Source organism: Hetaerina americana, unplaced genomic scaffold (assembly GCF_022747635.1).
Source record: "Hetaerina americana unplaced genomic scaffold, ioHetAmer1.1.p SCAF_89, whole genome shotgun sequence".
NCBI lineage: Eukaryota > Metazoa > Arthropoda > Insecta > Odonata > Calopterygidae > Hetaerina > Hetaerina americana.
Genome location: NW_027287527.1, coordinates 1,149,595 through 1,176,290, shown reverse-complemented (window position 1 = coordinate 1,176,290; position 26,696 = coordinate 1,149,595). Strand labels below are relative to the sequence as shown.

Genomic DNA, 26,696 nt, shown 5'->3' with positions numbered 1-26,696 from the left:
ACAGGAAAATGATGTTTAGGATACCGGCCAATATTTGGTAGGAACCTCACTATCACCGCCTCTATAGATGGGAGTTATGGGAGCAGGCATGCAAACAAGAGATACTGAGCCTTCTTCTATCGACTTAAATAATATACCTTCTTAAAACAGGTCTTCAGCTAATTCCTTAAACATTCTAGCAGGTATTTCTACGGACTTGATTGCTTTTTTAGCTTTGATTCTATGGAGATGTTCTATTCCTTTCTTGGACGTTGTTATGCCACTCACATGTTCCCCAGGTGGTTGTGGAAGCTTGCTTGGTGAGTTTGTATCTTTAGTGAAGACGCTCTGGACGAACTTGCCTGAATAATTCCCTTTTTCAGGCTTCCCACAATTAGTTCGCCCGTTCCACCCTTCAAACAATCTTCAGTTGAACCTTTACCCTGCATTTCTCTAATGTAAGACCAGAATGATCATGGCTTTTCCTTAAGATATTCTTTAAAGCATTGCTAACAGTACCATCAACTTACAGAAAAATGGCATGGTTAATCAAATGCTTATTAGGTTTTTCATTTGTCTCCCCATGCACAAATTTATTTTTGGCTTCGACTTCATGGGTACTCTTAATTTTATGATATACATGGATTATTTTTGGCTATTAAAATAAATCACTCAAACCTGTTATATTATTTATAATTTTTATTTATAATCAAAATGAATACATTCAGCACCATCTATAAATCACCATGTCGAGCCTGCTTTAGGCGGTCAGGCAACCAGAAATATGTATGGATGGTATACATGAAACAAGTGACTTGCTTGATACAGGGATCACATACTCATCCATCAGTCCTATCCTTACTTTCAGTCAAGGAGGTGCAGTCGCCACCAGACCACCTCTTAATTTGGTAATTAGGTAAGATGAAAGCCTAACAACATCATGTAAAGGTATTTAAAACAAAGAAAAAATACAAATTAGGATTTGAAAATGGTCCACTTTCAAACAAAACTAGACAACTTAGCATTGATGTGTTGAACAGAGTGACACTGGACTATTGAACTTTATTAGAATGTAGTAAGCTTGGTAACCAAGTTGGAGGGATGATGATTTAAGGATTTCAAAAGACATTAAGGGAAGCAGAAAGTATGAGGCTCTGAAAATTAGTTTTTTGATAGCAGGTGCTTGGGGATTTAGTTAAGAATTCTGTTATGCAGGACTTATTGGAATGGAAAGTATTGCTGTTTATAGGGTCCATCAAAAACCAAAATGACTGGTAGAATATTTTTAATTCTTCAATGACAATTACAAGAGGTTTAATGTGGTAAACTGAAAAGTAGAAAATTTACTATTCAAGTTGATGTATCAACAGATCTTACCAATAAAACTCCACTACATCTTTTGCAAACATAATGGCGAAATCAGGACCTTCCATAAAATCTTAATTGAATCATGAAATGACCCGAGTAATAAGGGCCCCCTAAAAAATCTTAACTTTCTACATATTCTCTCATTTCATCACCCACACAACTGATGGCATTTACCGACAGTGTCTGAGATTTTGCATTAAAAAACTCAAATATTTTCGAATTTATTAATTGGTCATTTTTTTACAACAAATGTGTCATACAAAAAGGGAAATAGATTTTAAAAGTACTATTTATGAGTGGATTTTAAAAAATGCTTTGGAGGCAATCATTGATTTACATAGAAAAATTGAAAACATTTATGGGTTAACTGGCTGAATGAAGACATGCGCTATGCATTTAATTTCTTTTTCTATAAAAATATCTTACGCATGCGAATGAAGCATTAAATTAGATTCTCACCAAGTCTGTTCAATTCATAGTGCCAGACCATCTTGGAATATAAAAGGGAGTACAAAATCTTTTAAGCCTTCGCAATCAGTAAATTTCAAGAACTTTGTGTTCATGAAATTATTCAAGAGATACCCCACACAACCATGTCCAACTCCTAACAATTAATAAACATACAGCGAAATTACACATTTCCAAAAGAGGACATCAAACTTTAGTACAAACAATCTTTAATCAGTACACACAGCAGAAATGCTAATAATAGTATAAAAAAATAGGCTTGCCTTGTGAGTCAAAGTGAAAAAAAAAAATCCCAAATCTGGCTTTAAACAGCCTTTTTAATGTCATGAAATTTGGAAGCCTTAATATTTGTACAATGATTCAGTTTGAAACTGAATGTCCTTTCATTTCAGGTAGCAACATATAACCCAGAGACCTGTTTAGCTGACCCACAGGGTCGTCAGATCATCCATCAATATACTTTATTTCATCAGAGACTTGGTGATAATAAATGCCTACACTGCTTTTTTACTTAACACAGTAATACACAGTAACATAACTTCCTTTCTTCAAATGCAAAATGCTATCAAAAAAGGAAGTTATGTGGCTACACCCTGTATATGAAAAAAATGAAACATTAATGAAAAACTATTTACTGCTCTGACATGTTGATGTTGTTAATCATATAAAGTTTTGGGATAACCAGTCACATATTACGTTTGTTTTACAAAAGGTGCACATTCTTATATGCTACAAGTACTAAAAGATTCAAATCTGAATGACCTGTAATGGGCATCCTGCTGCTGGCAATACTGAATATAGTGTCAAATATAACCCTAATATACAATAAATCTGATAAGTATCATTTAAAATACCAAATGAGATACTATATCTAATACAAAAAAGAACAATTAATAAAAAATATTTTGATATAAATTGATAAAGGAACTTTTCATTGACTTGCTCACGTTCTTGTACATTAATACACCCCACTTTACCCATTTTCCCCTAGATGACTCCTCATTGATGTAGAAGTATCTTCCTTCACTGCGATGAAAGTGTTAGCTGCTTAAACAAAGGATGAAGGCGTGCTACATAATTATCATCCCGAGGAATATATGGTGCCCCCACAAAAGTATTATGCTCTTGCGTTAAGTTCATCACAGCCAACCAATTTTCATTGCGGGCCAAAACATAAGGGTCACCAACGATGATTAGCCTAGCCTGAGCTCTGGTCATGGCTACGTTGAAGCGCTTAAAGAAGAAAAAGATAATTTCAATTATTATTCATGAGGCCAATTTTGTTTTCTAAAGCTAATTTCATTCCCATAAACCACTATGAATGGAAGAGAAACCCCCATTAATCTAAGTACCAAGTACCGACACAATCAGGACTATACTTAAATAATAACTTGTTAAAAGTGACTAATGAGAAATCATTTTTTGTTAACAAATGTGAAATTTTATAAGACTGCATCAATTCTAAACTATAAACTTCTGCTTTTTTAAGATACAAATATCTTTTGGGGAAGGACTAATTTCAAATACCAACCTTAGGGTCTGATAAAAATCCCATTCTGTAATGTGAGTCCACTTCAATTGCACTCTTTGCAGAACGGACAGTAGAAATTATCATTACTCTTTTTTCTCGTCCTTGGTATATTTCAGTCGAGCCCACCTCAACATCGACCCAGTTCTTCTTCCTCAAGGCCTGCTTCAACTTGTAAACCTTGGTAAAATTTTAAGTAACAGTTATCAAAAGAAATTTTCCAGACATTGTTTTTAGTATGCCAACAAATTAGAGCAAAAATAAAAAAAAGAGATTCATGTCATCCGGATTTAACTAAATGAGTTTTTATAATTCATTTCCATATATCATAAAATTGAACAATTTACCAAAATATAAACATGGATTATACCAATTATTACCATATTCTAAATATTCATTAGTAATAATTTTAATATAAAGTATAAAAAATAATACCTAGGTGCAATTCATGAATTTGCGAGTGCAATCTAGAGTCGAGTGAATGAAGTTGACGGGAGTATTGCAAAATATAGGAGGACTGGAAGTATAAAGATTACTTGTCTAACAAGCAATCCATGCACTTTCAGAGTCTCTAAATCAAGTATTTCTATCTTGAATTTAAAAAAAATCTCAAAACCCATAGAAACATAATCACAAGAATAAAAAGGAAATTACTTTATTTTTAACTCCATAAAATATTCAATAACACCATTGGAGCATGCCTGAAGGAGTGAGATGAGTTTGGACATGCACAATACCCTTAAGTTTTTATTCAGAGCCCAATTTTTATTCACCAATTGATATCAAAGTAGATGTAAAAATAAATGTAAAACGCATTGCACTTACCTGCCTAGTATATGGTGTAAGAACTCCTATTTCATTCTGATTAACTTTACCTGCACCTTTGATTGCAAGCAGGGATTTAACATACATGATCACAACTTCCACCTCCCTAAGGTTGAAGTAACTGCAATTAAAGAGCAACCTAGCATCAGTATATAGCTCATTATCGGTAAACCAATGAATTGGACAAAGGGAAGCCTAATGCAATTGAAGATATGAAAAATATCTTAGTCCTATAGATCAATAATGCTATAATTCAAAAAAACATTAGGTCAATTCTGACAGTGCAGTACCAGTCAACTCAATGTCACACCAAAGCTCTGCATAATTAGGAAAGACACTGATAATCACAACATACACAAATGGTAGAATGTCCTTACCAACTCATGATCAAGTTCAACCAGTTGAGTACATTGATCATCAAACTAAGTACGATGGCTTTCAACATAACCTGTAACATATGCTAAGATATTAGATCAAGAGTTAGAAAATTCCTACTACCGTCTGAATCTACTATATGCATGGAGGATTTTGACCAGGAACCAAAACACCAAATTATCAATGAATAATAACTATTTAAAGGGACTAAGGCTCATAAGTTAATACATGCATGCTAAATTTAATATGAAAACTCTGAAAATTAGTATTTATTAAAATTGTTAAATGTACTTCTCGGCCACATAGCAAATCTGAGAGTAGCCAATTTTCTTAATAGAGTTCCAATTGTGCTGTTCAATAATGGTGAAAGGACAAGGGAAATAGGAGGTGTGGACTGACTTTTGTCCTAAAGGTTGATACCTACCCTTCTCTTGTATCAGATAAATAAATATAACACAACCGTATGCATGTTCCATTGTCAGGAGAACCAAAGAGTGGGTGTGTTATGCAAATTCCAGGAAGCACAACGAATGCTTTGACTAAGTTGAAGACCCAGTACTCCTAGTAAGGACGGTTCTGGATTTTTAGGGTGCTCCAAACACTTGAGTCATATTTCACTCGAAACTCTTTCCACAAAAATCCATATTATTTTTTTAAAAGAATTTCCTATTCCTGTATTGCATGTGATAAAAATGTCCACTGAAATACATAAATGTAAACACACGAATTGTGACACCAGAATTACCACACATGGGCAGTGATGAAGAAAATTCATTTTCATGAACTTATTACACATTCATTTCAATTTTAATGTTAATAATACTTTTTGTTAACTTTGAGTGATGGCAGTATGGGTAAATTTTAATGTTTCTTGCTTTGAGTCTTAGAGATTTGCATATGATTCTTTCACTAAGTCAGTGAGATCACTATGCAATTCACTATAACTGATTTAGTCAGAAACTACAATGCCCATATACGTGGTCTGTGTAATAAATGTGCGAAGTCGAGCAATCTGGAAGGCCATGACGTGGACTAAAGCCCACTAGCAGCACTAGTTGCCTGAGACCCAAAGAGCCATCTCTGCTTGGCGAATCATCGAGCTTTGTGTATGGTGCCAGTTATGTTAGTTTTTGTAGTCCTTGTTTTTACTGTTTGTCAAAAATGGAAATTGATGAAATCACAGAGCAGCAAATCAGCATCAAGTTTTTTGGTGAAGTGCATTATCAAGTTATCAAGAAATTACTGAAATGTTGACAGCAGTTTATGGTGATAATGCTCTGAAGAAAACATCTGTTTCCAAGTAGATTAAGCATTTTATAGATGGCCAAAAAGACTCCACGGATGATGCAAGGCCGGGATGACCTTCAACCATCTGTGTTGATGACAACATTGATCGTGTGTGGTCCCCTTGTCCTTACCGATCATCGAAAAACTGTCCGAATGATAGCTGATGAACTGAATTTAGGAAAATCAACAGTGCACACTATTTAACCGAACATGGATGGATCCTTCACCATGACAATGCACCAGCACATTCAGTATTGATTGTTTGCCAGATCTCACCCCCTGCGACTTTTTCCTATTCCCAAAATGCAAAAATGTAAGAGGACATCACTGGGAAGATGTGGACACAATAAAGCAAGAAATGATGAGACAACTAAAAAACCAAACTGCCGAGGACTTCCAAGGGTGCTTTAAACCCTGGGAAAGAAGATGGAATAAATGCATAGCCAGGAATGGAGAGCACTTTGAAGGGGACAAAATCGATGTAGACTAAATTTTGCTAAATAAAGTTTTTATGGCCTCATTTTGCATATTTATTGGACAGGGTGGTATGCTTTACGAGAATGCGCAAAGGAAACATGAAGTGCTCATTCAACGAAAGGTCCCCTTCTGTGAGAAGTAATGAGTATCTCACTGCAGCTCAAGTGGCTGAATAGTTCACTTCTGAGCACTTTCATGAAAATGCAAATTGCGGCTGAACAAGACAAAATGTTGCAATACTTTCAGTTACAAGATAAAAGAATTAAAAATCAACTGTTCTAATAACAGCTCTTAAGCGTTAGTTACCCTGATTTATCTTACTGACTCATGGAAACCTACCTTGGAGAGGATCCTTCCCTTTCATCTCCTCCAACTACACTATGGAAGTGGACAGGGAAGGTTGCCTTGCAAAGTGTGTCCTGTAGAACTGTTTTTGAATGGGCCTGGTAAAAAAAAAAAACAAAATTAACATTACAATAAGAAGGCATCTAGCAAAAACATGTTTGACGCATGTGGAAAAGATGTGTCTATCACCTAGTTATTTATCACTTCGCTAATCAATGAGTTTTATATTTTAGCTTCGGAACTGTGCTAAAATTTCATTGGATTGCCAGCACTGATAAGAATGTATCTTATTCAATGGAGTCCGATTTTTTCTCATGGAGCCCAATTCAGTTAATATCCAGTATAAATCAATAACAGAAATACCAAAAATAATACTTCATAATCTTATATAATGAGCAATTCTTGTAAAATATACCTAGAAAACAAGCAGAGAATTGTACAAAAAAAGGTACTCAATCATTTGATAATGCAAGAAAGTGCTTTAGTAAGATTCAACATAGGGAAAACTAAAGCTCAGTTACGGAATATGAATTGGACAATGACCATCTATGAAAGGTAAGATAGCATTCAACAACTTGGGAAGATCTTATGTATAGTGAAATAACATAAATATGTGATGAAGTGAGATATGAGATAATATCATTCCTAGAACTCTATAACCACAAGAGCAAAAATCCCCTTTGTGGTAGGAAGACATGACTCATCGTGGAATCGCAGAGTTCATTTGATTAGAAATTTTACTTAACCGACAAACCTCTCAAACAATAAATGTGATGTAATCATAATTAAATCAGAAATATGTGGCATATTGGCCGAGTATTTTGATAAATTCCAGTAGCATAGAGCCATGATAAAATGATTTGGACACCTTATTATGCTCACAAAATCAGAATCAGAGCATATGATTAGTAATTAATAATAAATGCCATTCAGCAATATGGCATTAGAGAGATATATACTGATGAGGAGAACACAAGATTTAATAATCATGACAGGATTAACAAAAATACCTTAAATAATATGCAAAAAGGACATTATAACATACAGAAGGCTAAATGGAGACTTTTTGATGTGGCCCCTGAGGTAAGAACTAATGAGGATATACTATACAGTAAATCCAGAAGATAGCAATCATTTAATTAATGGTTTCTGGCGTAACTTTATGGAACCGATTCATTATAAATAAATGAAAGGACTAACTTTGTAGTTTTATAATCAGCTTTTCTAATTTAAGGGCTCTTGATAGAATTTACTGCGTCAAACTCCGGAAATTGTCTTTTAGTTTTAAAAACTTTTTGTAGTTGACCTCTCATTTCCTGAGCGACAATATGTTTTACCCCTATATTTTCTCTTTGTTTATAATCAGCTTTTCTAATTTAAGGGTGCTCTTGATAGTCCTTAGTCCTTTCATTTATTTATATAGCATTCATTGATGAGACAATTGCAAGACTGATGGCATCTATCAGTATTACCACTGAAAAGGAAGGTGGAGGGTAAATGATACATTGGTGGTTGTAAAAGCAAACCTTCTTCCAACCAGTTATCAGGAGATCAAGTAAAACCAACATGGCTGCTTAGAAGAAAAGGCAGAACTTCACAGATCACCAGACAATCTGTGTTAAAACAACCTGTTCAGCAATTAGGAATTAGACAAGCAGCATTTCCCTTGAAAAGGATCCTTGGAGATTCATGCGCCTTAAAGACTCTTTAAGACATAATGAGAGAATGAAAAGAAGAGCCCAACTAAGATACTGTAAGGTGGTGACACTTAGAAAACCTTTAAAACAGTGAACTTTTTTAAGGGAGTCACTCAAGAATCCCAAGATGAGAAAATGGAATAAAATAAAGGATTGAAATGGAGGCCAAACTAATCAGCAATGAAGGAAGTCTTGATTGGAAGCCTTTCATGAAATAGATGCCTGTAAAGGCATTGAGTGCAGGTAAGAATAGAAAAGCCCCCAGAATTGATGGGCTAAAAGCAGGATGCTCGAGAGAAGTTTTTCACAATTAAAGTCATTCTTCTAAATGATTTGAATTCTACACTTAAAATTGGAAAATTCAATGAGATTCGTGAGGTGGGGAACATAAAAAGAATTCTTAAAAAAACTAGATAAATATTCGAAATTGCCTGAATCAAATCAGCCCATAACCCTAATCACAGTTCATGGAAAGGTGACACAGGATATTGCTATGCAACAGACAACAGAATTTTTTAAAAAGTTGAATGGCTCATCAGTCAAAGAGTTAGGTTTTATGGAGGAAAGTATCATGGTTGATGCAGTCCAAATTTATAGAAGTAGAACTTTCGCATTTAGAATCCGAGCACAACTGAAGAGAACAAGATCCAAATAATTACTAGGTACACTGCTTTTTCACATTATTTTACTCTCTTGTTAACCAATGAACAACAATAAATCTTAAATCCTAATAGATTTATCATAGTAAAGATGTGAAAGTAATACAAGGCAAAAGTAAAATATTTAAAGTTGCATTTCAAAATCTTCAGTAACCAGATTTACTTCAATTCATTGCAATTGATTGTAAACTAATGGATGGTGTTTATGCTCTTTATTTTAATCTATTCCAGTGACATAACTATTACAACATCAATAATCATTTTAAAAATATTTTTTCCTCCCAACCTCAATGTTAAATAAACCTTTATTTAAAATATTTTAAATGGTCTAACCAAAGCTGTACAAACATCATGTAGTTTGGGTTGCTAAGGTAATCAACTAATGAGCAGTTACATAAATGAATTTGAAGAATCGAAAAGTTAACTCACCTCTAGCTCATTGTCATAAAACAGCTCATTCGGCAAAAGCAATATATCTGGATGAGAGCGGAAGTTACGAACAAGCTTTGTAATGAAAAGAGGGTTAAAAGCATCATTTTTCCTTTGATACAGGGAACACCTCTTCATGAGACGCTCGAGCAATGACAGACCTGTAAAATGAAACCAAATGTTTGAAATAATTAATCAGTCACAAGCCTTGAAAAAGATAGGCTATTTTATAGCAAACTCTTATTGCTATTTTACCATGAAAATTCATTTTAGTCTTAAAAATTATGCTGGGAGCATTTGCATTCGTGGTATTTTATACTGTGCCAGATATTTCATCCCTGTCCCATATGAATATTATTTATACTTTTTGGGGAAGTGCTGGTTTTTTCTTAAATATTACGTTGGGTTTCAATTAAGGTTGGTTTCATGCTTACATTTTCAATATAATATTACAGAATCCAAATAAGCTCCTCTGTATGCTAAGACAAGCAAAATTTACCTCAATTAATACAGCAAAATCTCATTTACCTAACATTTGCATGCCTATAAAATCTAATCAAATTTGAGAATGCATCTTTCACTCCCCACAGGTTGCAAAAATTAATTTCAGAAACACAATTTGAGTGCTATTACGAACCACACACCACTGGTGGAGTTCACTTGTCAGCAGTAAGATACTGTTTGAAATGATCTTCACTACCCAGAGCAAGTACGAAAGGCAGACTGAATCTGATGGCCAGTATTACCCTGCCCAAAATGAGTCTCACTATCAAAAGCGATTACGAACAAGTTTTGGATGGAGTGATACCACGCTAATGGGTCGGAGTTACATCCCCGCCAGATACCCTGCTTCTGAAACTCCGCCTTGGTACATTTTCAATATGGCCACAGTTTACATTGGTGATCTTCACCTGGCGTATTAAAATCATTAAATTTGAGCGTAGGAGTGTGGTAACACTATTATTTTACATTAAAAATAACCACAACAGTTGAGTAAAAAGAGGTGAAGTGAAAAAAGCAATATTGGTTCTTCAAAAAAGTATCCTGTAAGAACTATGCTGAAATTCTCTATTTTTTCAATACACGATCATTATTAATTTTGTTTAGCAATACCTATGTTATAAGCAGCATATAAGTTAATTTCAACAATGAGCATTTAATTTTTATTTTAAATACATCAGTTTCATTCACATGCATCGTTTGAGAAAAATTGGAAAAGTAATGCATGAGACAAAACATTCATGTTTAGAATAAATCCACCAAAGGATTAACTAATAAATGCTAGATTTAAGTAACCACTTTGAAATAAGTAATGATTAATTTGTGAAACATTGTGTTCCTCTATATGATCTGTTAAGTAATTATTCATCTGTACACAATCATGGGTTGCCAAATCTCTTCATATATCACTTAAACATTCTTGATGATTATCCAGAACTACTTTAATTATTACACTTTAATGTTTGTGCTATTATAAATATATAATCACTTTTTCCGTATTAAATAAGGCAATAAAGAATTTGTGAGCTATTTACGTGTTCCGATATGTGATTTCCAAGGTAATTATTCTTCGGTACACCAATGTGTAGTGCCAACTCTACTGCTTTAACAGTCTTTATAATCATCAAATATTTTAATTCATTAGCAAAGACATTCAAGAAGACAGTGAAACAGTATCTAGTAGAAAATGAAATAGAGGTTTCTTGTTTATTGTGATATCTTGGGGGCAATTACTGTAGGTACCTATCAAAGCCCAAGTGATTACTGATATTTTGATATTAATTTATGTAGACAACTACCTTATGCAATAGAAAATCAAGGGCAACACTCCTACATGAATTTTTTGATATAATACTGTAAGAGAGTAGTAGTAGTATTTAGGGGAGGCACCCAACAGCTGAAGTCATTTGCGCCATAGGGGATGGGCAGGAAAGGATGAAGTGTGGAGAGAAACCCGTCATCGGCATTAGCCTACTCTTTACGAAAGGGGCCAAGGGTTCTGCATCTTAAAGTCCCATCCGCCGTTGGCGTACTCACTCAAAGTGCCCTCCATAAAGCACCTCAAGTAGGGATCGAGATGCCTCTGAAAAGTATTCAACACCGCCGGGATTTGAACCTAGCAGTGGGGTGCCAGTACGTTAGCCCCCGCACCATCTCGATCCCCTACTGTAAGAGATTTTTTATGTTAAATACCAAGCATTGAAGTTCATCAAGCATTGTTTTGATAAGCTTTGTCACAAGTTACATAAAGTGTGCCATTATAGATATAAATCAAATAATTTGGTACGGGCAAATGTTATGTGGAGTATTTTTTTTCAGTTGAATCTGATATACTGATTCGGGAAACAACTAGGAAAACATGCTCATATAAAACAAAATGTCCATCCACACAAAACATAATGACAATGTTGAATGAGCTGAAGACTCAAATGATTATGATTAAAGAACATAAATTGTCTGTAAAAACATCCATATAAAATCAAAGTACACTGAGATGAAACCATGATTTTTGAGAATCCCTCAACATTTACCATCAAAGGAATTTAGATCCAACGAGAAAAACTATCTGACTTTAGTCAGATGATTCATTTCCCCAGAAAAAGGGGATGCATCCACACATGGTGGAATCCATAAATATGAATGAGCATTTATGCTAGAAATTTACTGATTGTTACAGCCCTGGGACAAGATGCTGATTGCAAGTCATACACAGCTGAAAAATTTTAATCTACACCATAAAAGCATGAGATATGATTGCCTTTTGTGCGCAGTGAAGTATGTAATGCTATTTCGAGAGGATAATTGCTATTTCTTTTATTTAACCTGGCTGGGATGAAATGTAAGGCACTTATTTGGGACATTTAGCATAAAATTTTTACAATTTACCACCGATTCATCATATAAGTATAGAATTTGCATTAAATTACTATTTTAATGCAGTAATCACTCTCCCGGTAACTTCACATTAATTAGCTACTTTAGGTTAAGAGGATGTTGAAATATGATTTCGAATTAGTCACAATGCTTTCCTTCTTTTTTCACGCCCACACTTTTTCATGCTCTATGATGCAAGGAGGCTTACTATTAGGGCTCGCTGGACAAATTGCTCACCAAGGCCAATTTTGCTGGCATCCAAGGATGCACATACTGGACCCAACTGGAGTGGATCACCAGCAAGCACCAACATCCCATGGCAATTGGTATCACCATTTACGTGGCCATTTTGCTGATTAATGGTAGTCCCTCGATAGCCCAAGATGCCTGCAATCACTGCAACTGCTTCTGGTTCCACAGCTTGTCCACACTCATCTATGAAAACATGGGTCACACTTTCCTTTGGAATCCATCCATTTGACAACCTGGTGAACAAATGAAAAATATTGGTAGGGGACTGGGGGGACTACTTCAAATACAGGCACTTTTATTTGCATGCAATCAATATTGAAAGAAAAATAAAATAATCAGTAACATAACACGGTCATTATGCACCTGGATTCACCAAAGCAGACATTAAACTGCAATTACTGGGTTGCAAGCAATCAGATGGTTTCCAATTCCAGGTTTTTTCTAAATTTTCAAGGATAAAAATTCATTTTTCAAGGTTTTGTGCAACCATTTTTACTACCCCGTACCCAGTAAGTAATGCAAGCATTCCTATCATGGTATTTTCACTCGAAAAGCAGCGGTAGTTCAGAAGTTGTTTTGTAGCACAATACTCTGTTAGCACAATTTACAGAAAAAATTCTCCTTCAGGCTGTGGAAAAAAGTACATCTCAGGAAGGAAGGAGATCTTTGCCAACTGGAGGCTGCGTCACGACCGCATGCCACCTCACACCACCTTCCTCGTGACAGAGTACCTGGCCAAGCTGCCTCAGCCACCCTACAGCCCTTATGTAGCACCACCGCACTTCTTCTTGTTCCCAAGAATAAAAAGGAGCTAGAACGGCAACCATTTTGGAATGCTGGTTAACTTCAAATAGGCCATGCTGAGAAGCCTCAATGAAATTCCCGCCAACACCTTCTAGGCAGTGTACCTCATCTAGGAGAGGCAAGTCGATGTACCAGGGTACTATTTTGAAGAATTCTATTAATTTTTACTTTAATCTACAATAAATATTTTCTCCCAGAGTTATTCTACTTTATTTTGGGACAGACCATGCACACTCGAGTTCTGAACGAGCTAAAGTACTCACTCAGAACTCGTGCTAGCTTGCTTTCATATATAGATGCACTCCACTCTTGATCCAAACTTATTCTTGCTTCAAACATCTCATTTTCATTTGTTCCCTCTTCCTTTGTTAAATCATTCCAAATATGAGTGATCCCAACTGGTTTTCACCTTTCATGAGGTGAAGCTTTTTAAACCTTCACTCCTCTTCATAGCCTCACTTATCAACAACATTTATTTTTTATGATATTTTATAGGAACACCTCTAAATTTTTCCCATTGTGATGGAGTGAATTGATTGATATCCAGCTTCCCTTGTGAAGTCTTTGACAAAAATGGGAAGTTGCTATTGCTAGCAGATGCAGCATCAAAGCAAATTCCTTGCCTTTCATTGGTCTCACCTAAGTCTGATGACCTTTTCCAAATTTAACTCCTTAGTGTATACAATATTTATATTGTAATTTACATTAACAAACATTGATTTGAAACACTCATTACAACTAGAAAAATAATAGGAACAGGTAGCAAAACAAATTTTGGGAATCAAGAGGGGATGTGAGTAATTGAAAAGTGGGGTGCCATTTCTTTTAATAAATGAAGAGAATATTGGGGAGGGAAAAAAATGTACTGTACTTACTTCCCTGCTGTAATAAGAGTGCAGCAAAGAATGCGACACGTCATCAGCATAGTTTTGCTAACATCCCCAATTGCACCATCTGATATATTGCTGCAAGGGTGCAGGCATGATGGTATACTCTCACTAGAAGGACAAAATGCATATCTTTTAGAAATGGATGAGTTTAAAAAGAAAAGAACATGGTGAAGTACCAATGAAGTATCCTTCATAGGTGAATTTTATATAATTCCTAGACATGCAACATACTGAAGTAATAAGTTCTTTGTTAGTAGTAATTACAACTTATCTATCTGGCAATGTGTAAAGTTGTGAGCTATTCTCTTTAGTTTTAGGTAGTTAATCCTTTAACAGTCTTAATTTCAGTTATGAATCTCTTTGAATGTGATGCACATGATCTTTAATGATTTACTGTTAGTTAGCTTAAATTAAATGTGCTGGATATGACTGTACAGAAATGATGGATGTCCATAATAAGGTCAAACACAAATTTTTGATTTCCAGAAATTTACTGACGGCAACAGCATAATACATTTTATCACCCTGCAGCAGAACGATGTGCAGTTTTTAACTATGGCAGTATTGTCCCAGGTATGTTATTTATGGATCCAGGGACTGAACACTGCTAAACTTTTACCTTAAATGGTAGACTATGAAATAAATAAAATCATCCACCCCCTCCCCTTTATAAAGGCTTCTTTGTCAAGGGTAATTCTTCCCAAGGGGTCAAGTACAGTAATCAACATAACATTAAGTATTAATGTTCTGTAACTTAGCAATAAATAACTCAGATACAAATTTAGGTGCTCCAATAAACAAAAACAAAATCCAATGAATTGGTTGAAACATCAAAAATCAAAGTCAAGTTTTCTTTGAAATAATTTCGTATTTTGCAGCATACATTAATTTCCTTTGAAACCGATTTTTAGCAAACTTAAATTGATGCCATATTAAGCAATGAGCTTATACATTTACTAATATTTATTCAATTTTAACTCAAGTTGGTACAAACAATAGGGTTGGTAAATTTGAAAAATAAATGCTACATTTTCAAGTCTGCATGCATATTCCATGGTGGACAAACTTTATATTGCATGCTTAAAGAAAAAAAACTCACATGTCTCTTGATCGCGAGTGGATTCTGTAAATTGAATCTTTATCGCAAAATTGCAAGAGCTTCTCAGTCAGTAGATCACACGCTGCATTTGAAGGGGCTGACACAAGGATCACAGAATCAGTACACATTTTATAAACCTGAAATTGAAATTTACCTTAGAACTCCTAGAACTAGAGATAAACCATTAAGAGCTAGACTAATAAACAAATGGGGGAATAGGCAGTCTCTGATAGTTCACTTCAATTTACCAGTTATGATAGTTTTGAATTTGAAACAAAAAAAGAAAAATGATAGGCAGAAGATGATGAAAACAAAATCTATGACAATCCAAGCCCACAACCACAAAATAGTCTAAGTTTGATACAGGTGAAAACTGAACAGGAAGAAACAAACAAGTATTATGATCTATGGTATCACTTTCAAGTTTTTAAATAGAAAAATTATCAACTTCTTAATGAGTGGAGTGACACTCATAGGATATTAAAACCCGAAGTACCATTTAAGTTGTCTTGCTTGATTTTTCAGCAGCATTCTTGTCATTACATTGGCAGCTATAAACACAAAAACAATGACAATGGGCTGGAGTTTAATTTAAGCTTCAGCATTATCTACATTCTGGGAAATATATGTAAAACCCTATACATATTTGACTGAATACTAATGATATTTTATTTTAGACCTGACTGGCTCATCAAGTTTTTACCACTGCCAGTACTGGTTGTCTGCGCCCAACAATTATTGACTATAGCAGCAATGAATGGTATAGATAAGCAAGGAGAAATTATCACTGGAGGCAAAACACTGCTGGTAACATTTTCATAATTAGGAATTGGTCGGCAGTATTTTAGAAACTGAAGGTAACAGGGTGAAATAAAACATGACATTGACCTCAAGCTTGATGAAAGAAACAAAAGGAATATGGTTGATGGAAACTACGACACCAAATCCTGACGTTTCTTCGTGGCTTTCATGTGTTCAGTCTTTGCTAACATAATTTGGTGCCAATAAGGTAAGTATTTGAGGGTTCCAAAATCTTTACAGATTTGAATTTTCCTGTTAATTTTCTTGTAACCTTCCTACCTCCCTGCTTCTGCACAACCCTGTTATACAATTACAACAATTTGGGTAGACTTGTCACTATGCCACATGATAATGCCTCTGCCTTCATGAAATCATAAGTTTGATGCCTTCACTGAAGTTTAGCAAGGCTCAGTTCTAGTCCTTTAGGTTAACTTTACATTTACCCTTAAGTATCCATTCGAGACTATACAGGAATTTTCTCCTGTCTTCACATCTTTTCTGAATGTATTTGAAAGCATGGGTAAGTAACAGAGATCAATTTCCACCAAACCACTCATTTTCTTATCAACAATATTTGACTACTTATTTTCCCCAGTGAAATTGGCAAAAATTAACTTGTCTCTTTCCATGATCAACAACAACAAAATGTTTAGCACGATGAGGCTCAAAAGAAGTATCTTATATTCATTTAGTTTGAACAAGGGTGTCATTTCATACACTGTTAGAATTCACCATTGCATGATTGAAAATTGACATTCTAAAACTGGATGATACCGCAATAGCTTTGTACCCGAGTCATCTATTCAAAGTAACTTTTAATAATGATGCCTTGCCTAATGATTGGAAAAAAGCAAACATTACACTAATTTTCAAGAAAGGGGATAAAACAATAGCCAAGAATTACAGACCAGTAGGCATAACATCAGTTGTTTGCAAATTAACGGAAAAAAGAATAGCAGACTACATTTGGGAATGGTGGACAAGAGATAGATGGCTATTCAAACACCAACATGGGTTTAGAACGGGATACTCAAGTAAAACGCAGCTTTTGGGATTAAGCCAACATATTGGTGATGCAATAGATGAAGGAAAGGATGTTGATGCAGTAATCGTTGTCTTTTCTGCAGCTTTCAACTGAGTAACTCACGATAAATTATTGTTAAAGCTGGAGTCGTTACCATTGGATTTGAGGGTAAAGAAATTAATAAAAAATTTTCTTAATGGCAAAATTCAAAAGGCAAAAATAGGGGATGCATTTTCAAAAGAAGTGAACTTATAGCAAGAGTTCCGCAAGGCAGTGTTCTGGGGCCACTTCTCTTCCTAGTTTCAGTAAACGGTCTACCAAACAACCTACATTCCCAAATAAGACTGTTTGCTGATGATTGCATTATATACAGATGGGTAGAGCATGTAAATAACAGCATAATATTACAAAATGACATCGATCACCTTGGTGACTGGGTTACAAATGATATTATGGGCATTAACACTAGTAAGAGAAAGCATATAAATTTTTCAAATAAAAGAATGCAGAAAAATAAATTTTCACTCTCTTCGGAGAAAGAATCTTATGTAGCAGTCATTGCAAATATTTAGCCATTTACTTAACTAGGGATCTTGGTTGGGGAGTCCAAGTAGATGTTGTAACACGGAAGGCATTAAAAGTACTTCATTGGATAATGAGAAATTTAAAATGAAGTAGCATAGCTACAAAAGAAAAAGCATACAAGGTACTGGTTAGCCCTATCCTAGAATACTTGTCCATAGTATGGGATCCATATGAGGTTGTACACATTAAAAAGATAGATCAAGTTCAAAGAAATGCAGCAAGATATGTACTACGAAGGTACAAAAGAACAGAGTGCCACGGAAATATTGGATATACTGAAATGAGAGCGCTTGAAAAATAGAAAACAAGGAGTAGGTTAGGCATGATGTATAGAATTGTTCAAAGTGACTAAGCGTGAGATGATTTATGGAAAGAGACAGAAAAACCAAACTTTAAGCACAAGAGTTTTGAGAGTGGTAACTTGGAAGTAGGGCAGCTTCAAGTAAATGGTGATTACATTTTCTTCCCTGTGCCTGTATTAGATTTGTATGAAGTTCATCATTCTGGCCTGAGCATGTGACAAGTAGACCATTCTTTCCCCTATAATTCTAATGCAATGAAAGTGGCATTGGTGAAGGAAAGCATCCTAGATATGAATGTTGAACCAAAAATAATCACACAGGTTTCATGAAGAACTCCCGCTAAACTGATACACGCCCTACTCAATAATTTGTCATTACCTTGCGTTTACATAGAGGAAACTGACTTTCATGCACAAAAAAACCATAATTCATTTGTTAAAAAATTCAGATTTCCATAATACAACACAAATTATACTAACTTAATCAAATGCACATCAGAGAATGACTCCGTTAAAAGTTACAGTCATGCAAGCTTCCGCAGTTCTTTTAATTAAACTTATCCATTTAAACAGCCTAAGAACATTAAAAAGCCTCAACAGCACCACAAACAAAGGTTTCAAACTCTTCCACAAATTACGATTAAATGCTTGGAACACAGGAAATTAAAACTGTGTATGAAAGATATTCCACAAAAAAACTTGTTTTCTAATATTAGTGAATATATGAAATATAACATGTATTAACTCCATTCTAGCTTTCAAATCTGCATATTTTATTTTAATTAGGATGTTTATTGTATTTTAATTATGTTGTTTATTGCATTTCATACATACTTTCAGGTGCCATTTTCTGAGATGCACCTTTTTTATGTTTCTCTCTTGACGGCTCCATGCAAATGTATTTTGTCCACAGACAAATAAAGCTACTACCACAAGCAAGTGCAACAATTTGCGTATCACATTGTGTGCACCTCGTGCATAAAATATATGTTCAGGATGTAACAAATTTGCAACTAATATTAATTACAATTAAAATTGAGCCATAAATCATGCCAACAAAGTTTAATCTACTAAGTATGCATACAAGTAAAGAATTTGAATGCATTATATTGACATTTATAAAGTTATTTTAATGTGTTTATTGCTAGTGAAGTATTTAATCACAGATATTGCAAGTTGATTTATTAAATATACTACCTTGATCAAAAAGTTCCCGGAATAACCACCGTGTGGCGCTCCCATCGTTCCGATTTGAGTTCTGTTTTTTTTGTTAAATTGGTACATCTGTTGTTGATATTCCCTTTAAATCTTAGTGTCATAACTTGACATTTGCAAAAGTTACGTAGCCAAGAGTACATCTATCTCTGTGTGTGTTGGCGATTTTTTACAATTGCAGAAATGGATTTAAATTTGCAACAACGAACTTGTATTAAATTTTGCGTAAAAAACGGATTTAGTGGCGCACGGACGTTGGAAATGTTGGAAAAGTGTTTCGGCAACGATTCTCTAAAAAAAATGGTCGTTTACCAGTGGCACGAGCGGTTCAGAAGTGGTCGTGAGTCAATCGAAGATGATGAACGCAGTGGCAGACCATCGACATCGAAAGTCGGTGAAAAAATTGATAAAGTAAAAGAAATGTTGGTCAATAACCGCAAATTAACCATCAGAGAAATAGCGGAGGACTTGAACATTGCCTATGGATCCGCCCAAGACATTGTGGTTAATGATTTGGGTTTCTGTCGTGTAGCAGCAAAGTTGGTGCCAAAAGACCTCAATTTCATGCAAAAAAGAGACCGTGTTGACGTCGCAAAAGACATGATTTGCGAGGCTGAATCCGATCCCACATTCATCAAAAGGATCATTACTGGAGACGAGACGTGGGTTTATGAGTACGACACGCAATCCAAACATCAGGCAAGTGAATGGCGTTCACCAAATGAGCCGAGACCAAAAAAACCACATCGTTTTCAGTCAAAAAAGAAGGCAATGCTGACGGTTTTCATGGATTACAACGGTGTAGTGCATCATGAATTTTTGCCAGAAGGCCAGACAGTAAACAAAGAGTATTATTTGGGCGTTATGAGACGTTTGCGTGAAGCAATTCGCCGAAAGAGACCAGAAATGTGGGCAGAAAACTCGTGGATTTTGCACCATGATAACGCACCGTCGCACAGTGCTATCATTATTCGTAATTTTTTGACGAAAAATGCAACAAATACCATCCAACAGCCACCGAATTCACCTGATTTGGCTCCCTGTGACTTCTTTCTGTTCAATCGAGTTAAAAAACCATTACGGGGAACGCGTCTTAGCAGCCGAGAGGAAGTAATGGAAAAATCGCAGGAAGCACTGATGGACAACCGAAAACCGACCGTAACTTTTGCAAATGTCAAGTTATGACACTAAGATTTAAAGGGAATATCAACAACAGATGTACCAATTTAACAAAAAAAACAGAACTCAAATCGGAACGATGGGAGCGCCACACGGTGGTTATTCCGGGAACTTTTTGATCAAGGTAGTATAAGAATTACTTCAGTGAACCTGTTTTTAATACTGGGAACCTGTTATTAATATGGTATTGAACAGAATAAATTCAAAATTATATTTATTCTTGTTTTTTGTCAATTCAGGACATTTTTCCTACAAGTGAACAAAATGTTCATCAAAATTTTAAATTTATGCATAACGGTCATTGAGTGGTATCTGGCGGTATAATGAATTTTTTATGGTGTCATGCTCAGTATTAAGTATTGAGAAAGACTGGTATTGATTAGTATTAAAATGTTGCAAGACTGAGTTTCATGGCTCCCTGTTTTATACAGATGCTTGAGCCAAAGCAAAGTTTAATGTATGAAATTAATATTCAATCTTTACAAGCTCCAAAATTATGTAAGACTTCTATGTGAAAATTTAGTGGTCAAAAAATAGCATTAACAAAAACACTCCATTTGAAGATTCCTTCTTCTGTTGCTGCAGAATCTAATCTTTACCAGAACCAGAATAATTCTTAAAGTTTAGGTCATGGTGATTCGGTGTTTGCTAGCATGATGATTTCTGATACAGCTTCACAAAGACATGCATTCACACCAAGGGAGAACCTGCCAGCCCAAGTGGTTAATTCCCCATCTCCTTTACCAGATAAGCAAATGATTGGAAAGATATAAGCAATATCCCATAGGTTGTGGTAGAATAATGTTGGTTAGGACATGATAAAGATTGATGTAAGGCAAGTTTGCTACAATACATTTTACTGTACAAATCTACTACATAAAAAAATTATATAGGTTTATGAGCTACATTAAGTCTTTTCCTAGTTTATGAATAATAAAGGGAAGTAAAATAAAATTTCAACATAAGCACAGCAAGCAATTTTTTTTTAAATTAGCAGGGAAGGAGAAAAAGGCTCAAATTATTATATTCCATGACTTTTCCAGGTCATATCACATTTTTCCAGTTTGATCTATACAATAGAATCCTGATTATGCATAGCGTACACAAAGAAGGTTTGATCCAATCCTCATCCCTCCATTATTTGGCTTCTCAGATCTCTTACCCCCCCCTCCTAAAGATAACTTTCTGAATTGGATGCCTATCTGGCAGTACCTCAATCCTTTGCTGGCAGGAGTTAAAAAAAATTTCGTCATCTGATACAACCAGTTCATATTGTTGCTGTAGGAGAAATCATTTGTCATGAATGTTCAGTCCTGTGAGGCTAAACCTAACCTGAGATTGTACAACACTGGAAAAGATTGGAACATTTTTGTCCCCTTTCCTTTACTTTCAGTTCATTCTCAATACGATGGCCTCCCTCCAGAAAGACCTCTTCAGAGTGACATGCCTACCTTACCTCCAATCTAATATTTCCTCTCCAATAATCCTCCTCATGTCATGCCTTGCTGATGTCAGTAACCTATAACCACTCAACTCCTACCAATCCCTCTCTCTCCGGTTCAATAACGCTCCCCTATTATTTATTCATGGGTTTACCCATTTTTTTTTCTCACCCTAGTGCCAAGGAGGAGGACGCTGAAGGTGCTGGACTTCCCACTAAGTAAGAAACTTTCCTTCCAACAGGCAAGTTTCCTCTTTACTCCCCATTTGATAGTCAGGCAAAACACACTCAAGATAGTAGCTAAGTGAGAGCCTATGAAAAAATCTATGGCAAAATATCCTGATACCTTCAGGGGAAATGGCATGTAAGCCCATTGATTCACAGACAATAACTCACTAATTCCATATTACTTATATTTATTTTTTTGATAAAGCAAAGATTTGGGAAAATATAGTAACACCATCACATTCAACTGAAAAACCTGTGCTCCAATTATGATTTTCCAGATTAGCTGTAACTGCAAGGAGAATTTGGATGGTTACCATCATTTCCCATGTATATAAATATATAATATGCATTTTATGCCGTGAAATTTTAACAAAAGAGTGAAGAACATTTTATGCATTGTAACAAGTATAACATTTTTATAGGGTAATGAATTATATTTTTACAATGCAATTTGTAGATAAATAATCACAAAAATTGTAATATTCACATAGTTTTAAGTCTCATTCACAGAAACCTATGATTGGAAAGTGAAAGATTTCACATGTTTTGAAACTTTTGTCGGAGATATGAATTTTGTGTTGATTGAGTGTGTCTATTGTATTATCAAGAACAACATGTTCACTTTCCTCATTATTCACTTTGTAACATTATAAATATGTAGTGTTCCATGCACAAATCATGATCAATATAAGCCATACTGGATGAATAATAATGTGGGGAAGAACCTTCCACTGACTACAAGTATGAATGCCATTAGAGGAAGCCAGGAACGAAAGGTTTTCAACAGTGGAGAAACAAATATTTTTTGTTTAACATTTTATAAGTCCCTGCCTACAAACTAATAATGAAATCTGACATGCTTATGGACATTAAGGTGGGGAGGAAGCTTCTTCCACTGACAAGTAAAATATAAAAAATGTCAGGAAAGTAAGAGAGGTAAGCAAGTGAAACAGAAAATGCTGTAAGTACCCTTCTGTTGCTGAACGCCAGAAAGCCATAACGTGATGTCTTCATAATGCCATTAACATAAAACAATAGATGTATTACTCATAGTGATAAGAAAATTTTGTTTTCATTTTGCTAGTAAAGGCATGAGTGTCTTATGCTGAGTGTGTATTATGTATGGAGAATTATGGTACCTCAATCCATGCTCACTGATGCCACTCAGTTAAAACCCCATTTACTTAGGCATTATCTTGGGAAAGTTGGATAATGATTGAAATACTTCTGGCTATGCCTCTGACTTACTTCCATTTAATCATCAAAACTTGATGACACAAAGACCAGTAATTCCTGAATATGACGTTAAGCATTAAATATTACGAAAATAATGGAAAGGTGGGTATGTGAAAAACATTTTCCAAGAATTTTCCAATTTTAACAGTTACTCCTCTCATATCTGTACATATCAAGATAATTTTAAATTGCAACTTTCATAATGACTCTATTTATTGGGGCAAAAAAGGAGCCATTTTGCCACAAAACAGAGATAAAATACATTTTACCATTCTGAACCCTATCTGTGAAAAAGGTTTACTTTTGACGTCTGGATACTTTTTAGCCTGTAAAATTCTCTTAACAAATATTACTGAGGATAGTCAACCAGTGCATGAAGATTATGGACACTCTGACTAACCACTAGTGCATTGCTATGCCTCACTCAATGTGACTAGAGAGCACTGAGTGAGTAGGCTGTCCATCAGATGGGACGTTCAACTGCAGACCCCTTGGCACCTTTCGTTAAGAGTAGGCTAATGCCAATGCTGGGTTTCTCTTCACCCTTCCTTTCCCATCCATCCCTCACAGTGCAAATGATCTTGGCTGTCGGTCGCCCCCCCCCAAAACTACTACTCCTCAATGTGACACATTGTGACAGCCTGCACTAAAATAAATTCTTTTAAAATTCCAAATATTTTCTACAGCCCTCAATTGAGAATAGCCTTGATGGCATTCTCAAGGGGCTTGAGAATGCCATCAAGGCTATTCTCTCCTCCCCCCTACATTGCTTGCCTCTCATTTTCCTCTCCATCAGTCTTAAACATTCTGTCTCAAATCAAATTGCCTAGCATCACATTTTTGTGCCTCCTATGGATTTCTGACTGATGCTTTCTTTGCCTAATGCAATTCTTATGTTATGTCTCATATCTTATGCCTCTACTCTTTATACCATGTTCATCCAAAACACATTCCAGAAATTTATTTCACTCTCTGAATAAACAACACTCAGGTCTGTTAGCAAAATATAATCTAGAAAAGTTTCCTTTGATATACTTATCAATACCTATGGCACCTGTTTCTTTTTGTATTACGTACAATTACTAAGGCAAGAATTGAGTTACTGGAACTGCCGACATATTACAGTAAAAGATAGGCATGAGAGTAAGATTTGAAGAAGAGAATAAACATAAGAAATTGAGCAATTTGAGCATCAATTCCTGACAGACAATTATTCTATCCTCTTATGAACACAGACTGACCCTCTGGGAAAACAACATGAATCATTTAACTAATTGATTTTCCGCCTAAAGGAAACAAAATGATTTTGGTATTATAAGCTACTATTTATCAATGTCCTCCTCAAACAGTTCAGGACTCCTTATCAAACTTCACTTGTTCTGCAGAGAATTTCCCAATCAGATAATACCAATGATAGCATTTATCAATAGTGGAACCTGGGCATGGTACATTTTAAAATTAATATTGCTGATATAATAAAAAATAAGCAAAATATAAACCAATAAGAACAATGAATATAGCAGAATCAAATATTATATGCAGAGATAATTTGCACATTAAAATTAAAATTTTGAAAAATTAACTTTTGGGTTTTCGTTTACAATTCCAAATTTTACATGGAGATAACACATGAGAAAGGAAATCTGCTTTAACATATTTTATGAGTCATAAAATAAAAGTTGTAATTATGAAATAACCTAGCAAAATGAAAATTTTGAGGCAAACTTTACAGCAGAAATTATGCAGCTAAATGAGGGCCATTTAATATCAAAAAGAACACAAAAATACTGTTAAGAAGTGGAAGTGAGTTTATACATTTTAAACAATTGTACACAAGACCAAACAGCTATTGAATACCTCAAGATATCAGTAAATTGGAACTCATTAGTCTTTTGAAAAAAATGTGGCCAATTAAAATTGACAAATTTATTTTCTGCACAAATAAGAGCTCAACCAAGCATTAATCTATGGTAGGACCCAAATTTTGTTTTCAATACTCCTTACTTGCATAATGGCTTCCACTATAGTAATTGTCTTGCCAGTGCCTGGAGGACCAAAAACAATGTATGGTGCTGACATTGAAGAACCAAGGAGTATGTTTATCACAGCCTGTTTCTGTTCAGGGTTGTTTTCAACATTCTTATTGAAAAAACTGAAATTGTTAGTTTCATAATGAATACATTAGAATTAAGCATTATTATCACTCCAAGTATTCTTGAATGAAATTAATGGCATCAAATTGAGTTTTGATTTTCAAAAATTAGTTACTAAAATTTTTAAGAGCTGCATATATAGCATTTGGCTTTAGTCATTTAGTTCAATGTTATGTTGGCGAAAGCATGATTATAGTACTTAAAGAAAAAATATTTCAATTACAATCTAAAGACAAGGACACATGTAGATAATATTTCAAAATAATCTCATTGAAGATTAATAACATTATTTAATTCACAAAACACCATAGGGAATAGCATATCTGGAAATGGAAATAAAGATTCACATCTTACATATTATCAAATTTACTCGATTAAGATTTGTCATAATCTGAATTCTACAGAAAGAATTATCATCTCTCCCTGTTAAGTATACGTAAGACTGGGAGCCTATCAAAAGTGTGGAAACGAAAAGCACTCTTCTATTCATACAAGACAGAGATGCAGCAGAGGGAACATTGGAGACAATGGAAATGTGATATCATCAAAATCATAGAGATAGAGCACATAACTGGTGTATATGCTTGGGACTTTACTTGGGATTTGTGTGCCACCTAACATTGTCTATCTGCACATGTAAGTTTTAGAAATGATAATAATAATATTTATTTTACAAAGTTTGGATCCAGAAATGTTTTCTGAAAACTATTTATCACACATTTTCAGAAGGGAATTTTGAAATATTCTGAAGCATAACAGTAATCTGATAATACTACAGCATGAGGGAAGATATACAGAGGAATACAGACAGAAATACAGCAAACCCTCAACCAACTCTTGTGAGGTAACAAATTCTGCCTATGAAAATAAGCTGACTAATCAAGATTAAGTAGTCTCTGCATTCCCATTTCTCACTACATGTGTCAGGAATGATTAAGGGTGGCAAATGAATCATAAGACTACGCTGAAAGGGCTTACAGGGAAAATACAAAACAATATTCATTTTAAAACAAAACATTATGTTAACAACACTACATGCATACGGGCAAGTATTTGGAACTTTACAACTGTGGTATGATTGCTACGTCAGTAGAATATTTCAGAATAATTACAGAGGAATAAAACCGTTCTAAGGGAGTCATACCAATGAAAGGGAAAATATCATTAGACTAATAAA

The 26,696-nt window shown here is 34.9% G+C and overlaps 1 protein-coding gene across 1 annotated transcript in view; it reads right to left on the bottom strand.

Annotated features, from left to right (window-relative positions):
- Positions 1-660: 660 nt before the first annotated feature.
- Positions 661-26,696, bottom strand: part of LOC139698569 (putative helicase mov-10-B.1) — a 72,550-nt gene continuing 46,514 nt past the window's right edge. The window contains exons 11-19 of the mRNA XM_071597409.1: positions 25,371-25,518; positions 15,357-15,493; positions 14,243-14,365; positions 12,549-12,796; positions 9,438-9,598; positions 6,647-6,750; positions 4,169-4,289; positions 3,347-3,523; positions 661-3,048 (exon numbers count right to left, since the gene is read on the bottom strand). Coding sequence (XP_071453510.1) covers positions 2,839-3,048; positions 3,347-3,523; positions 4,169-4,289; positions 6,647-6,750; positions 9,438-9,598; positions 12,549-12,796; positions 14,243-14,365; positions 15,357-15,493; positions 25,371-25,518 — 1,429 coding nt within the window. The 3' untranslated portion in view covers positions 661-2,838. The remainder of the gene's footprint in view (positions 3,049-3,346; positions 3,524-4,168; positions 4,290-6,646; positions 6,751-9,437; positions 9,599-12,548; positions 12,797-14,242; positions 14,366-15,356; positions 15,494-25,370; positions 25,519-26,696) is intronic.